This window comes from Eumetopias jubatus, unplaced genomic scaffold (genome assembly GCF_037043125.1).
Source record: "Eumetopias jubatus isolate StellerSeaLion01/CBP00866 unplaced genomic scaffold, mEumJub1_p1.0 scaffold_16, whole genome shotgun sequence".
NCBI classification, from domain to species: Eukaryota; Metazoa; Chordata; class Mammalia; order Carnivora; family Otariidae; genus Eumetopias; species Eumetopias jubatus.
This window is the reverse complement of record NW_028274822.1, coordinates 45,055,449-45,072,700: the sequence shown is the minus strand read 5'-3', so window position 1 is coordinate 45,072,700 and position 17,252 is coordinate 45,055,449. Positions and strand designations below refer to the sequence as shown.

The 17,252-nt window shown below is 43.1% G+C and overlaps 1 protein-coding gene across 3 annotated transcripts; it reads right to left on the bottom strand.

Annotated features, from left to right (window-relative positions):
• Window positions 1–1,849: 1,849 nt before the first annotated feature.
• AQP4 (aquaporin 4) lies at window positions 1,850–15,189 on the bottom strand. 3 transcript variants are annotated; one of them, XM_028098389.1, is made up of 6 exons: window positions 15,173–15,189; window positions 10,288–10,308; window positions 6,980–7,394; window positions 5,913–6,077; window positions 5,548–5,628; window positions 1,850–2,128 (listed from the first exon to the last, which is right to left on the bottom strand). In XM_028098389.1, exons 3-6 carry the CDS (start codon window positions 7,358–7,360, stop codon window positions 1,850–1,852), a joined length of 906 nt encoding a protein of 301 aa, XP_027954190.1. In that variant the 5' UTR covers window positions 7,361–7,394; window positions 10,288–10,308; window positions 15,173–15,189. The 3 variants fall into 3 exon arrangements, with proteins under 3 accessions (XP_027954190.1, XP_027954192.1, XP_027954191.1); XM_028098391.2 differs by lacking the exon at window positions 15,173–15,189 and having other exon boundaries at window positions 10,288–10,319; XM_028098390.1 differs by lacking the exons at window positions 5,548–5,628; window positions 15,173–15,189 and having other exon boundaries at window positions 10,288–10,319.
• Between the last annotated feature and the right edge of the window lie 2,063 nt (window positions 15,190–17,252).

Sequence of the window (17,252 nt, the reverse complement as noted above, 5' to 3'; positions counted from 1 at the left end):
CCTACTTCCTATAGATGCCACCCCAAACAGGAAACAATGGGTCTCCCTGGTGGAGGGTGTGGTTGGCCACACATCTGAGCAAGGGGCCTGGGGGTTAGGAATCGTCCATGAAAACCACCAGTGACACTCCCAGGCACTGCTCTGGTGTGATGCCTCCCTGCAGACCTCGCACATCACTTTCTTAGCACCGAAGAGAATCAGGTTGAATAGTGGTCCATTATCTCTTTGCCACATACACACACCTCTACTAACACTAAAAAGTGGCACATAGTTGGAACTGTGCGTGGGAGAAGAAAGCCCTTGATTATCAGCTTGTTTTCAAGCCATTCTTTGCAGTGATGGGTTTTTCGCTTCCCTACTAGCTCTTTGTTCAATTAAATTGACATTTGCAGCTCTTTGTCTAAGAAAAAGTCTAGCCTGGGTGGTTAAGATGATAGAGACTGGGGTTTCCAGAGACCATTCTACTAACTTAAGGCAGAGCAGTTCAGGAGGAACAGATGTCTCGACAAATAAATGAGTCAATAATGAAAATACTTAAAAATGGTGTTGGGTTCCTAGGTACAATATCTCTACAAATGAAAGATTGGTGGTCTAGTCAGCTCTGAATATGGAGTGTTCTGATGTCCTCACCCTTTTACTCTGCAACCATGGCCTTCCTTGTCTCTCCTGCATTTTCATTCATTAAAATACCATCACATGCCACACTGAAGATTATCAACGAACTTCATGAGAAGTGACAGAGAAGCAGAAATGGGGACTGGGTAGGGCCCCACTTGACACCTTCCAGAGTGAGCAGAGCTTAATAACAAAAAGTTAGGATTCAGCTAGTTATGTTCTTGTTATGAAAAAGAAATCTCAGCTAATGTTTACATATAGATAACCAAAGTCACAAACAAAACCCCCAGTTTTGCCAATAAATTAAAAAAATAAGCAACATGGTTAAGTGGTTAAAAGCTTGGATATTTAACCTCATGTGGTGTATTTGAGGATGTGCACTGAAAACAGATCAACTATTTTATTCCAGAATATAGGTTCCTCTTTCCTTATGGTTTTTTATAATGGTAATTTTTCCTCCACTCCAGTAAAATCTTATGAGTCTGTTTGTCCTGTTTGTTTTAATAGGTGTTTCTTATGCTTTGGATATTTTATTAGATGGAACCAATAAATATACAGGGTTTCTGAACATTCTTCAAATTTCTGGGCTTTAGGTCGACATTACCTTGGACACTGAGGAAAAGGAAGGAATATTATGAATTGGAGTTCAGGTTGAAAGTTGGGTATTTGACATATAAAATGGAAACATTTCATTAGCAATGACCCTTGTTAATATTCTTTTGCCAAGGTAGTTTATAATAAGGGACTTCCCATAAGAGAGTTTCTTATATTTCCTCTGTTGAATGTGCATGACTTTGTGACATACTGTCCCTTGTCATTGAAAAATTTGACTCATTGGAATAAATACTCAAACGAGGATTGACAATCCCAGGGTCATGGTTGAGGAGGAATAAACTGATAGGTATGTCTCTAAGTTCTGCCAGGCAAGACTTAACCAAATCTTGATACACATTTTAAATTGATTATTAATGAATGGCAGCAGGATAAATTAGATTCATATTTGCTTTGGGGACACTTTAAGAAGACTTCTTTTTTAGATTTGGAATTCACAATAGGTTTCTTCCATTCCTCCTTGGTAGAACAAAGAAATATTTCTTGTGTAGCCTAAATAATAAGACATGAAAAAACAACCCTGTGCATGGCTAATTTATAACAAATCTGTTTCCTTAATGGGTGGAAGGAAATCTGAGGACAGTTCTGAGGGTTCACGTCTGCTTTCAGTGCCATCTTCTAGTCATACAGAAGACAACACCTCACCCGACGGGTCTTTCCCTTTCTTCTCCTCGCTCCGGTCAATGTCAATCACATGCACCACTCCAGGTTTTAAGATCAAGTCGTCAGTCTCTACCTGACTCCTGTTGTCCTCCACTTCCATGTAGCTCCCCTTTGTTTGCTGGGCAGCTTTGCTGAAGGCTTCTTTCAAACGACGTTTGAGTTCAACATCTGGACAGAAGACATACTCGTAAAGGCCACCAGCGAGGACAGCTCCTATTATCGGTCCAACCCAATATATCTGGGGGAAAAGATGGAAGAGTTATGGAGTGAAAGTGGAGGAAAACTATTCTTTTGAACAACTCATGAATCTAGAGCCTAGCTGGTTAACATTAAGAGAGCAAGTGTGCTGTGCAGAAGAAAGCAATTTTGGAAAGAATATAAGAAAATACATCATCTGCACATCAGAGATCCACAAATTGCTAAATAACATACGAACAGAAAATAAGGAAAGGCTGTTTTCTCTTTTCTTGCTTTCATTAGTTATTTCCTTTCCATTTTTCTGATAATCCTTAAAGTTGAGATAACCCCTCTTTGATGGTGTTGCCTACAAAGGATACACTAAGAATTCTTCAGGAAAAAAAAGAATTTCTGGAGAGTACCTACCTTATTTTCTTAATATTGCCATTTTATTTTGGTTTCCTACCTAATCGCAATCAATATACAGATTTTATCATTTGAGCTATAGTTACTCAGCAGAGAATCAGTGGAATCCCAGCTCCACCACTTAGCAATTTGGTGAATTCTTGATTCAGTTACTTAACTTCCTTAAAACTTCATTTCCTCATCTGCAAAGTGGGGATTATGATAATACAGACCTCATAGGTTGTAAAAATTAAATTGAAATAATACTTGTATTTATTAGTTCCAATTTCATAGCAACAGGCTCCATTCCACATTTCCTAGACAATTTAAAGTTGTATGTGAATAGGCTGGCGGTGAGTCATTTTCTGTATGCTACACGCTTTTCTTCCCTAAAATCTGGTGATTTGATTCATTGAAAACCTCATGATTTGTTCATTACTCTTCTTTCATCCTCACGGTTCCTACCATGGTCACTTGGTGAAAAAAACCCAGTACTGGGTTTATGGGTGATGGTTAGTTGAGGATTAGCAACTCCATAGGATTTTTCATTCAACAAATGGAAGCTTTTTATCATACTGTTATTGTGTCTAGAGTAAACTAAATGTTGAGTTTTGGTAAACCTCAACGTTTGCTTGGAGCACATATATGCAGCAGAATAGTGGACATTCATTCAACAGATTCAGTGGAGCAATGGAAACCTTGTTTCCTGAGCCAGCTGTACTTAGCACTTTTCTTGTATTAAGTCATGTAATTCCAACAGCAACCTTTGAGGTAGATATGATTATTGTCCAGATTTTATGGGTAAGAAGGCTGACACCCTGAGAGGGCAAGAAGCTTGCTTAGGATTTCATGCTTAGCAAGTGCTTGAACTGGGATTTCGGGTCTGTGTGATTTCAAGCCTCTTTTTTGAACTACTGCACCGCTTTCCATGTACCTCCCCTTTTATTTGAAAAAAATAAGAGGAATGCTTCTTGCTTGACATTCTCTGGAAATTAATTTCATGTGGCATCCTCACTGCAAAATCTAAAGAAAATTCAAAATGTGAGCTGTTGCTGAGCACATACACTTCACATGGAAACTCCTGGTGGAGTGGCTGCAAAGACCAAGCTCCTTATCTTGAACAGAAAGAAACCATGTAAGAGTTGACCTTCTCCCTGCCCGTTCAAAGGAGAAATGAGAGCCCTCCTCTAAATGTCTTTGCTCTCTGTTCCTTTAGTAAAAGCTCATTAGATATGTTCTATTCGCCATGCTACGACTCCCACAAGGGAGACAAGGGACTGCTAAATAATTACAATGCATCCCCAAAACTCCTACAAGGAAGACATCTGGCTACACGCTCCCCCCAAAGAGCAAATCTCAGTTTCAGGTTGCTATTCCAAAACAGAAGTCATAACATACTTTAAAATGACTTTCCAAATTTATAAAGGTCAATAATTTTTCTTGCTAAAAATATAGATATATAGAAAGTGTGAAGAGGAAAACTAAAACAGTGTCATTGCACTCCCTAGAAAACTCACCATTAATATTTTGATGTTATTCTATCAATCAGTCTGCAAACATGCTGTAAATTAGTTCTAAAATCCACACAACCATTGCTACAGAATAAGCACTTCGTATTCAGTGGGATTAAGTTTGTTATAAAATAGGAATAAGGGGAAAACTTTAATTCAGTCAACAAGCTAAATATTTTGCTACTAGTCAAATTTTAGCTAGCCTACCACAACCAGTAGGTGATTAATAAAAGCCATATATTTTCATCCACATTTTAAAGTCTTCATAACTAAAGTTAAAAATTGTTATTTGTCTAAATTGTAATTACAAAAATAGTTCAAATTTAATAAAGTTGAACTTAACAGTTGTACCTTTACCATAAGTAACTATATACTGCCCATTAAAAATTTCCATTCCTATTAATGTGGCAAATTTTTTGAGACATAAATGGAACTATCGGTGGCAAAATGACCAATCTCATGGGTGGTATATGTTGACATTCTTTGCGTGGCTGAGTCCAAAATTTTGCTTTTGAACACTGACTCTCATTCTTTAAGGATTTAAATTACTTTTAAAAACTCAATACAGTTTTTTATCAGTGAATGCCTATAGTAGTGGTGCGATTTCCTGTCATTTGTAATGTATACCACGGTTGGGTGGATGTAACTGGGTCAATAACCACTGTGTGAATGAGATTAAAACACAAGTGACATATGGTTATATTCATGAATTAAAAATAAAAGTTGTAAAATAGCATTCATGGCACATAAGTGACAATCAAAGGTTGCCCTACTTGAGGCTGGCTTGCATAAGACTCATATTTTTATTGGTTATTTTAAGTTAGTCTAAGAGTGGCCTTAACACTGCCATGTTATTCATTCAAGGAATTTAAATTCCTTTCTTGTAAGAAACAATTGAAATAAAATGGATCACGATATTTAAAAATGGATATCGCTACTCTCTGGAAGCACTGCCACCACATGAGCAAGTAGGTTGGCCATGAGACTGGAGAGTGTACCTCTTCGGAAAGTCATCGATGTTTCCAGTATGGTTATGGTGATAACAGCATAAACATCCCCAACATTGATTCTTCTCCATCTGCAGTTCAAATGCTTCTGACTCACATACTATTAAGTGGGTTCATGTTTTTGTAAACAAAAAAGATAAATATTTTTGCTGTGGGCAGTGCTTTTAAGCATTTCTTTCTTCTTTTAATTTTTTTTGCAAGTGTATATTTTGTTTTTGCCGGGAAGGCTTTACTTTCAATGAGTGAAACCCCATATTCACCAAATCACCCTGATTTTTCACTTGTTCCACATAGGTAAGTCTATCAGATACAGTGCCCAGGGCAGCGCTTGTTAAAAAAGAAAGACTATCACCAAAGGCCCCGAGCAGATATAAGATGTGATGTTTTACAGTAGATCTGGGCTAGTCTCTCCCTGGTCTTTATGAAGGGTGTAGGAAAGTGGGGAGTCAAGTTTGGGAGGGAGTAAGAAAACTAGCGAGCAAAGAAAAAAAAAAAAGAGCTCCATGGGTAATTGTCCTCAAGTGTAGGAGGACAAGAATTATCAACAGGAGGGTTACCCAGTGGTTTTCCCAATTTCCCATGATAACTGCAGGTCCAAAGGATCGGGCGGGATTCATGCTGGCACCGGTGTAATTGATCTATAGGGAAAAAGAAAACCACTTCAGACATTGCTGAAACGGGACTAGGAGCAGGAAGCGTTCACTGCAATTTGCTACCATTTGCCAAGTCGGTTAGAGAAACTGTCAAGATGTTAGCAGCCATATCAACATTCTCATCATAAAGTTAGCAAAATAATCACCTAAAATGGACAAATGTGGCTGGATACTAAAGAACTACAGCTATAAACACAAGATCTTTAAGCCAGCTCTAGGGTGAGGCTAAATGAAATGAATTAATTATTTAAATGGACTTGGAAACTTACCGCAAATAAATGTCCAATTGCAACAGAAAATCCAATTGCTAAAGCTACTGAACCAGTGACATCAGTCCGTTTGGAATCACAGCTGGCAAAGATAGTAAACACCAACTGAAATGTGATTATCAACTCCACCAGGAGACCGTGACCAGCAGTAAGATTTCCATGAACCTAGAAAGAGAGAAATGCTCCATTTGAATTGAAGCATGAGTACATTTTCTGTGATAACCTATCATTGTGAAAGGCATACTTCGTCATTGGAAAAATCAATGGTTAATTTGAGCCCTCTGTTCCACCCCACAAGTGAGACGCTCCCTCTGCATCCAAAAAAATGGAATGAATTTCCACTCATTTTGGGCCATCACAGATAATTAATTACTCCTACAATGACCAAGTGGGAATTTGTGCTGAATGTCCTTTTCTACAAAGGAAGCAAAATGTGCCACTGCTGAACCTAACTTATACAGGAGTTTCTTGAGAGTCTTGTAATTTTATAAGGCAATGATTAAATCCATTAATTAGGTTTAAATTAATTAATATATATTTCGATTAAAATTTAAACTGTGTGTGTGTTTTTTTAATCAATCTTGGTGCTGAGCTAACAACTGAATGTTCCTAACCAGTTAAGGACAAAGCTAGGATCAAACGTCAATTTATTTTTTTAAGTGTGACCCTTGATATAGATCATTTTAAATCTCATGAAAGTGACAAGAAACAAAATTGTTTCTTCTGCTAGCGAACCAACAAATAGTTGTAATAAAAATGCCTTAAGCTAAAGATATAGTCTAGTATAGTCACTGGGATGGGAGTGAGACCCAGGGAAAAAAACCAACACAATTTTTGTGCCACCCAGACTTAATAATATTCAAGTCACTTGATAACAAACAATGATTATATATGCATACAATCAGTGTTGCTGGGATCAGTTTTCACGGGTATCAAGAGTCATCAGAAATTCTCTGGGAAGAAATTAGCAATTTTAGGAAAGTCTCTCAGGCCATCGGGGTGTCCTGTAGCAGGGGTCTGCAAGAAGCCCGGAGTCCTAGTTTGAAAATAAGAGCTAAAGATGTTACCGTGGTGACCCCCAAGCCCCCCACCACACTGGGAGGTGTGACGAGGTAGAGAATCCCGGCTCCGATGATGGCGCCCAGGCACTGGGCCGTGACATAGAAGACAGACTTGGCGATGCTAATCTTCCTAGTGCACACCATGGCCACTGTCACAGCAGGGTTGATGTGGCCGCCGCTGATGTGGCCGAAGCACTGCACCATCGTTGCAATGCTGAGTCCAAAGCAGAGGGAGATGAGAACCATGTCGACAGGTAGGGGCTTTTCCGTTCCCCCCCAGTTGATGGTAGATCCCAGGCTGAGGAGCACAAAGATGAGCATAGCCAGAAATTCTGCTGTGACTGCCTTCCAGAAAGCTTGAGTCCAGACCCCTCTGAAGGCCACCATGATGCTCTCTCTTCTACACAATTGTCCACACTTACTGAAAAGAAAACATATCCTAATCAGTTTACCAAAGCAGGGTTCAGGAATTGAATTTGGGTGGACTCCAGGCGTGTAATCTTGCCGGACTGTGGGGAAGGGCCCCCTCAAAAGTTATTTGCGTATCAAGAAAGAATGCTTCCAGAAAACCTACTTAATTAATTAATTGTCTCCTTAACAGTCAAATTGTGATGCTAGCCTCCTTTTATTTAACCGTCAAAGCCCATCCAGTTGCACCGATGTGTCCCCAGAAAGGAAAATGTCTAAATCGAGTTTCTTAAACAATTAAGAAGGGAATATATTTACCTCAGAGCAAGAGTTAATTCCCTCAGAGCAAGTTTTTAAGTTTCAATGTACTTTCAACATGCCATTTATATTTTGAACGTAGTAAAGCAATAAAAAAAAGGGGGGGAGGTCTTTTGCAGTTTTGCACTTTGTTGCTCAAAGTGGCCCTCTGAAAATGGATTTGTGGAGCGTGATGCTCCTCTCCCCCAGCAGAGACTGCGGATTAGGGAAGAGGCCCGCGAGGAGGCCAGGAATGCTGAAGCCGGTCTTTGGAGAAGGTGAAGTCCTTCGGGGTAGGGGAACTCAGGGTGACTGGCCGGGGCGGTGGGAACTGGCAGGGCCGGAGCGGCGACAGGGACACTCCCTCCGTCTGCCCTGCGGACCTGGGCGCGCGGCGCTGGGCCGTGTCAACCTCGGGCCCCAGGGGAGCGGCCACCCGCGGGCGGGTGCCAGGTGGACAAACAGCCACCAACCAGCCCCGGCCCCGCCCCTGCCCCACCCCCGCCCCGCCCCCGCCCCGCCCCTGTTCCAGGCGTCCCAGCAGCCGCGCGGGGGAGGCTGCATCCTGGCCTCCGCCGTGCTTTGCAGGGCTGGGCGACAGTCCCTTCTTGTGCCTGACCCTCTCTCGACCCCCGACGTGACCCCTCAGACACGCGTCCCCAAAGGGACCCTGGAGGCGGGTGTGGGCGCCCCGGGCACACGGTCTGCGCCCTCCAGGGGCAGCCGAGTGCGGGGACCAGCGGCGGGGGCGCGGGGCAGGGGGCAGTGGCCCTCGGAGCAGAAGGCTCCACGGAGAGTGGCTGTTCTCCAGCGTCTTCTTGGCGGCTTTCTCCTCCTTCAGAGTGGCCCAGAAAGACGGCGGGGGCGCCAATTCTGGGGGACCTTGTGGGTGTGCTGGGGAGCTGGGAGGAGGGTGGGGTGCAGCAAGACAGCCGTTGGGAGGGAGCATTTTCTTCCTCCAGTCTGTTTTCCTCTTATTGTCTGAGGATCTCTGGAGCTGAGAAGTGATGGGGTTTGAGGATATTAATGCCAACTGCTGGCTTGGGCAAGAAATGGCTAGAATTCCCAATGTGGGGGCAATTACTCTAGTTACCCCATTATTCAAGTTATTTGCCCTTATCTTTTGCCTGTGATAGTGGGGAGAGCGAAGGAGTGTGGAGAGACTCTGATCACCAGAGGACTATGAAAAGGGTTAGGAGAGAAAGCCAGGTATTTGAACAGGGTAGAGTTATCACAGCTTTCCCCTTGATGTATAAGGAAGGAGCCCCCCCCCCTCCTTCCCAGGAGCCTGGGTTCTGGATGAGCAGTGGGGAAATGCTGTGCTAAAAAGGGCTAGGGGAACTCCCCCTTGACCTTTAGGATCTCAACTCAGCCTCTGGTTTGATATGGGGCTTTGCTTCAGAGCTGGAAGGAGAAACCAATTTTTGGCCCAAGGTGGGGTGGCTCCAGAAGGGGGACAGCCAGCCCCCGGTCCTTGGTGTCCCCTGCCTGTGAACTCCTCCAAGTAATTACAAGAAAGCCCAGCTGGGAGGACAATGGCATCATATTCCCTAGAGGAAGAGAAAATAAAGAGCCAAAACAGCCCTTGGAATGGGGCAGGGAGTACGCCCTGAGAGGGACATTAAAAATATCCTCAACGGGAAGATAGGAAGAGGGCAAAGCAGGAAACCAAGGAGGCTGGGGGGCGGGGGGCAGGACACCCCAGGTCCCTTTTCAGCACCACGTGCCACCAAGAGAGGTGGGCCCTGGCAAAAGGCCACCTCCTGGCTATACCCTGGCTCCCTCACTTTGCCCGGCCCCCCAAGTTCTGTCTCCCTGCCTGTTCACTCCTGCCCCTCCAGAGACCTAATTTAAGAAACCCAGTTGCTCTTTCAGCTTCAAATTTTCATCAGCTAGAGGAATTAAAACAACAACAACAACATCAACCCCCGCCCTCGAGTAGATAAATATGCTCCCTAACAGTGCTTTAACTTTTTTGGAAAACCCACAGAATCTGATGTCCTTCCAGGGCAGAGCGAACAGCTTCAGTTAGCTGCAAACCCCAAAGTTCCCAGGCAGCACATACATAGCCCTGACCTTCCAAGTGCTCACCTCGGCGGGCAGAGTCTGTCATAGCTCCTGTTATTATCAGCAATATTCCCTTATGTGTTCACACTCACGGAAAATGGATCAACACTACTTGTTTTGCTTCTCTCGCCCCAGAACAAAAGGGGTTTGTTGATGTGCCCGGGTTGTACTGAACCGGACACATTATTTTCTAGCTGAACACACAGCCTGATCCACTTCTGGACGGCTGAACTTCCCGGTGAGTAATTTTTCTGAAGAAAAATACTGCAGATAGATTTACCTCCATAGGGTAATTTCCCTGTGCATGCACAGGTCTTGAATATTTGGAGGATTTTGCAACAAAGCATCCTTTTTTTTTTTCTTCTCCCTTCCCTATGTCTCTCTTATGATTATGCCCAGTACCCAGATCGAAAAGAATCATCTGCCTGCCTTACAGTTTCCTTCTAGATTCTGTCTGAGAAGGCACATAGATCTATAATAAAAGAGTCAGAGTTTCATCTTTTGGCCCACGCTTTGTTCCCTTAAGGCAAAGAAGGACTTACCCCCACTGCCTTGCTGCGGGTCTGCCACTCATGCCTTCCCTGGCCAGAGTGAGGCTCTCATTGCCTGCCCCGCAGCTCCCAGTGCACTGGGAGTCAGATTACGGCCACTTGTCTGATTGGGTTTTTGGAGTGTAGGGGTGGAAAGACTGCACCATGTGGCAATCGGCAAGTTATATTTGAACTTGAAATAACTTTTCTCTACCTGATCACTGTAGACACAGGGCATTTCAGGAACACAAAATGTTTGCTTACATTCTATTTCTTTAGCTGGGAATCTTTGAAATTGAGGATTTCCCCCAGTTTTATTTCGATTCTTCTCACCACAAAGAATTGCTGAGAATTTGTCTTGTTTGGTTATGTGTTGTGGTTGAAATTGGGCACCTATGAGAAAACAAGTTTGTATCATCCAGCAGTTGAGATGGGTTGGGATCTGGGCTGTAGTGCACTTGCTTTTCAGGGGTTAAATATCCAGTGGGTTCTTTTGAAGTTTTTGATCTGAGAAGTAGCATTTTAAGCACAATAGGTAAGTCCATTTGTAGCTAGGGGGGCACTGATTTGGATAATAGGAAAAATAGGAAATAAGACTATTTCAGGGTGCTCCACTGACTGTTAGATTAATAACAATTGTTGGGTAAGAAGTAGCAAATTTAAAAATATGGAGGTTGGGTGGGGACAAAATTTTTGGAAATTGTAGGTAAATTTAATATCTGTAAACCTAGAGACAAGATTGACAACGTCGTTTGTGGGGCCTGGTGCGGAATGAATGCATCACAATTACAATGTTTTTTGTTTTGTTTTCTTGTCTCCTTTGGGGACTTGAGATTTGGGAATGGGTGAAAAGCTATTAGAAAGAGGAATTAAAATTTTGAGTGTGAATTTCAGAGGGGCATTTTATTGTTGTCTCAAGCATTCTCAGATAACAAAGACTGAATTTACATCCTTAAGAATGTGGTTGCACAGAGATGGTTGTCCATGGTGGTTAGGGGGTCAGCCTTTTAAAAATGTGCTCCCTGAAGGTAGGAATAAATTCTGTTGAGAGGGGGAAGGGGGCATTGATGTGAATCCACAAAGAACACTTAAATCATTTCAAGTTGACTCTTAAAGCCGTTTATCATTCAGACTTTACACTGCGATTTAAAAAAAAAAAAACGGGTCACAAATGTTTTTAAAAAATTTGAAAACTTTGATTTTCTAGACAGATGTGCTAATCGCCCTGACCCTAAGACCACTGAGTCAGAAGTGACTGTGAGGTCTGTGAACCCAAGGACAGATGCTGCAGCTTTTAGGTTCTTTCTGGTGAATGAAGCCTGTGGTCTTCTCCACAGGAACCCACCATGAGTGGTGCTCCCTTGGGACACCAGTCGTCGAGAGGACATTTTTCAGGTCCACTCTTTGCAGGTTGCCCTAAGCTCATTAACATTCACTCCCTGGCCTTGGCAAGTTCCCGTCACCAATTTACAAAGTGCCAGCACAACTCGGTTACCACGGTTTCTCAGACTCTTTCCCTTTCTTCTGGCTGGCTGATCACTGCCCTGGTAGCGTGTGTTGACAGTCAGTTCCTAAGGGATGGCTATTCCCATCAAGGGAAGGGCCACCCTAATTGGCACCAGCTCGAGCACTTATTAGTACTCTCAGCAGAGTGGCTGAAAATTGACCCGGGATTAACCGTTCACCTACTGGAGGTAGTTTTTCTTATTAGTTGTTATTTACTATCTTTTTAAATATTTGCGGTGGTGTTATTGGTTCTCCTGCAACCCTTTCAGCCCTGCCCAATAATTAGCTGCTTGCCTGACTTTTCTTTGGACTAGGGACAGAACTTCCAATAGGATTGTCTGGGGCAATGCATGCAGGATAATGATGGAAGAAAGTAGCTTTGATGTGCTTGTGAGGATGTTGTGGGCAATACGAGGTGGAAGCCTTGGTGAATACAAGGAACAGCTTCTACGTTGATCAGTTTTGAACTGGCCTGGGCCCAGGGCCAAGTGAGATTTGGAATCTAATTTTTTTTTAAAGGTTTTATTTATTTGAGAGAAAGAGAGAGCATGAGAGAGCACAAGCAGGGGGAGTGGCAGGGGGAGAGGGAAAAGCAGACACCCTGTTGAGCAAGGAGCCCCATGTGGGACTCGATCCCAGGACCCTGGGATCATGACCTGAGCCGAAGACAGACGCCTGACTGAGCCACCCAGGCGCCCTGGAATCTAATGTTTTTTTCCCCCCATTGGTAACTTGAAAAGGGCCTAATTCCTTTAAAAATGGAATAACAATTTCCTGATGCCATCTTCCTGACTTTCTTACTGTATAGCGCTATGATCTTTGGGGGAGGATAGTAACATGGCACATTAATTTAAGATCAGTGTTCTGGGAGAAAAATGAGAGAAGAGTAGATGAAAATTTCAAGAGTACTCAGCAAAACCCAGCTGATGGACACACTCTGCTTCCAGATTTTTAATGTAGCACACCCTACTGTTTTCTTTTGGTGATGATGTGTATCTCTGGGGTTTGTGGACTCCTTCTCCCACCCTTGCCGTCAGAACTTTTAATATTTCTTCATGTACTCAGAGATTGAAGACGAACACAAAAGCACTAAAAAACTCCTGCGATGCCTCAGTACCAGACGGGCAGTGTCTCCAGGCTGGCAGGGGCAGATCCAATCGCAAGTCATAAATCTTATTTTGCTTTTCATGAATCTCAGCGTCATGAATTCCCCCCAGAGCACTTCTCTATCAGTATGTTCATTTAAAACAAACAAATAAATAGAAAAACATCAGCAGCCGAAACCACAACCCCCACAACAAGGGGCTTTGATAGAGCTTTGTTCCCTTTTCAAAGAGATGTTGCCTTACTGTTACAATGCAGAGTGGCTTCCAGAAATAAAGTTCACTACCAGAAGAGTGAAATAAAAATAATCAAAAAAGCAGCAAGGAACCAAAATGCTTGCCTCATCTCCCATCTCTCAGTGGGGTGAAGCGGAGGGAACTGGGGTCTTTCCAGTGGACGTGGAAACTTCCATAGATAATCTCTGGCCCTGCCCCCGTACCCCATGGATCTAGGGTCTCCCGTTTGGTACCACAGGCACATTTTCCTTGATTCAGATCCAGGCAGACTCTGCCTTGGCTGAGGAGTTGTGCTCTGCTGACATTTAAGGCAGGAATTCCCTGGGAAAATAGTCAAGAGATTTTTTTTGATGTTGCTGGCGGGGCTCCAAAGGGTTTAGGGTTCCCCTCTCTGGACGAATGGGGAGAAAGAGAGGGAGGGAGGGAGGGAAAGAGAAACAGAAGGACTTTATTGAGTGACTGTGTTTCCTCTGAAGCTTGCACAAAAAAAGCAGAAATGTGGTTGGATGATTGGATACTTTTCTTACTCCTTATCTCTTAGCCCAGCTAATATGACAGTTCAGAGTTTGGTTGGGCATTTTAAAGGCCACTTAGACATCCACAGTCGAAAATCAGTTCTCTGGGAAAGAAAAGGACTTTGGGGTCTCATGGGCCACACCAAAATGTTTTTAAATGTTTGCTTGTTGAAGTCTGTAGTAGTAATTATTCCAACATTTAAATTATTTTTTTAAAATTTTTTTATTGTTATGTTAATCACCATACATTACATCATTAGTTCTTGATGTAGTGTTCCATGATTCATTGTTTGTGCATAACACCCAGTGCTCCACGCAGAACGTGCCCTCCTCAATACCCATCACCAGGCTAACCCATCCCCCCACCCCCCTCCCCTCTAGAACCCTCAGTTTGTTTTTCAGAGTCCATCGTCTCTCATGGTTTGTCTCCCCCTCCGACTTACTCCCCTTCATTCTTCCCCTCCTGCTATCTTCTTTTTTTTCTTTTTTCTTAACATATGTTGCCTTATTTGTTTCGGAAGTACAGGTCTGTGATTCAACAGTCTTGCACAATTCACAGTGCTCACCATAGCACATACCCTCCCCAGTGTCTATCACCCAGCCACCCCATCCCTCCCACCCCCCACCACTCAGCAACACTCAGTTTGTTTCCTGAGATTAAGAATTCCTCATATCAGTGAGGTCATATGATACATGTCTTTCTCTGATTGACTTATTTCACTCAGCATAACACCCTCCAGTTCCATCCACGTCGTTGCAAATGGCAAGTAAATTTGAACATCTGAAGAGGTAAACCAACGTTTGGCTAATTATCACCAGCTGTTATCATACAGGAAAGCTCAGAATCCTCATGTTTTTAATAGACTAACTAAGATATTCCCAGTTTCAAGGAAAGAGCAAGATGTCACAGGGAGCTATGACAGGGGGAGTAGACCAAAACACTAGGCACTTAAAAAATACTTTGGAGTAATGCTAGAAACAGAACATTTTCTTTTTTTTTTTTTTTTAAGATTTTATTTATTTATTTGAGAGAGAGAGAGAGAGAATGAGAGATAGAGAGCACGAGAGGGAAGAGGGTCAGAGGGAGAAGCAGACTCCCCACTGAGCGGAGAGCCTGATGCGGGACTCGATCCCGGGACTCCAGGATCATGACCTGAGCCGAAGGCAGTCGCTTAACCAACTGAGCCACCCAGGCGCCCCAGAACATTTTCTAAGCAAGGAGCAGAAATGGTCATAATCTTGTGACCGCAAAAAATGTGATTGACTCTCCTAGACCTTCCCTTGGATGAGGTTTTTGATAATGCAGACAAAACTTGCTCTTGCTACTTTCCTAAATCATCTTAGGTCCTTCCCTTTGACCTCTGTAATTCCTTTTTTTACATTCATACAATCAGAAGAAATGTACACCTGAAGAAAATCACAGGGCCTCCTCGAGGTGGCAAGTCTCATCATGGTTTCACCTGACCGGAATGTTCTCCCTAGCTCCACCTCAGTCTGTATGCCTGCTGCAGGGGCCACACTGTGGCCACATTTTACCAGCTGCCATCTGCCATCAGCTAAGGTGCTCCTTGCATCTCCATTCCCTTTTCCTTCAGTCTTTGCCACACAATCCTCTGATTCTTATTTATTTATTTAAAAGATTTTACTTATTTATTTGAGAGAGAGAGAGACAGAGAATGTGAGCACGAGAGGTGGGGAAGGGCAGAGGGAGAAGCAGACTCCCCGCCGAGCAGGGAGCCCCACGAGGGCCCCGATCCCAGGACTCTGAGATCATGACCTGAGCTGAAGGTAGACGCTTACCTGATTGAGCCACCCAGGTGCCCCCTTCTGATTCTTTTTTAAACCCTCCTCGACATTTATCTATTCCTCGAAACATGCCCGTTGCAAACTTGCCTGGTTCTAGTCACTTGATGAACCCACAGCAACCATAAACCTCTGTGATACTCTACAGTCATGACTAGGTAACGTCTTTGTTTCATTCACTGGTGTTTTGGTGCTAGTTTACTGTTTCTCTATTTTTGGGTATAAACTGAAGTTGTCGGATATACATGTCCCGTTAAATTTCTTACTGTAACGATGGCGATGATAATGACGGTGATGAAGATGATGACGAAGTGACAGCAGTGATTTTGGTGACGATACGATTGTGCAGGAAGAGGGGAAGGAGTAAGGGTTGGTGGCTTGGGCTCTATCACTTCCCGGTTATTGGCTCTGGGTCATCTGACCTCCCTGGGCTGCTTGTTCATCTCTGAAATGAAATGGAGCGTTATTTCTGTCCTGTGTTTTTGCGAAGTTATGGTAAGTCCGGATGCCCTCCTCACCCCATTCTGGTTTTGGACCACCTCCACCATGGTGTGCCTCTACAATACTTTGGTTCCCCAAATTCCATCACAGAATTATTCCCAGCACGCAGGAATCGCCCGTTTATCATCTAATGCCGTCATTATTCTGGAATCAGAGTGAGAGCAGGGAATACTCTCTTGGTCATCTCAGTGGTTAGTTAACCTTAGTAATTAATTGCTGTATTCCCCAGCACCTAGCGTAGATCCAAGACACATTTTAAAAAACACTGTGGGATACATAAACAAGTGAATGAGGCTCCAATAAGGCCATATTAGCAGACGTGCTTTGCAAACCGAATTAGGAAATGGAAGTAAGAATGATGCTGATGCTTATGATAAAAAAAAGTCAAGAAACTTATCCAGGCCAAACCTTGAAAAAGTCATGTATTCTTCATCTCATTTCCCATTTACAGAATGAAAGTTTTTTTTCTAGCACAGGTAAGAATTTAGAAATAGTAAGTTGTTAACACATGTATAGTTCTTTGAAATAAAGAGCTAGGTAGCTGCAAAGTATTAACATTAATTATAAAATTTTATAAACTTCAAATGGGCATAGATAATTCCAAGACCACACTTCAGAGTTTAAGGAAGAAGTAATGTGTATTTTTTTTTTTTATTTTAAAGATTTAGTTATTTATTTTAGAGAGAGAGAGAGAGAGAGTGCAGGGCTGGAGGAGATGGAGGGACAAGCAGACTCCCAGCTGAGTACAGAGGCCAGAGTGGGGCTCAATTTTGTGACCCTGAGATCATGGCCTGAGCCGAAATCAAGAGTCAGAGGCTTAACCAACTGAGCCTCCCAAGCGCCCCCCAGAAGTAATGTGTTTAAAACCTTTGCTTTATGGATTAATCCAAAATGTCTTGGCAAGTTTTATTAAAAAATAAGAAACTGACCCATATGTCTCCTCATTGTCTCAGTAAATCTTTGGGGATCACAGTGTATGACATTTATAACTTTCACATTTCCACACAGGCCACTGAGTACTGCTAGGAAAAATAACACCAGTGACGACTGATCATTTTACAAATCAATCATCTCTAATGTACACTTGCTCCTCAATATCACCCAGCAAACTCTCTCATTCTCCAGTCAGGACGGAGATGAAAATTACCGGCAAGCAGCTGACATAGAAAATGATTCTGGCTTTTCCGAAGTAGAGGAGACTTTTTTGAAAGGATGTGGAGACTCAAAGAATTGAAGGGGGGATGGAGAACCAGCTTGCAAGTGGCCATACTCTAGGCAGCTCCAGAAGCCGAGGAAAGACCTGCATCTTGGC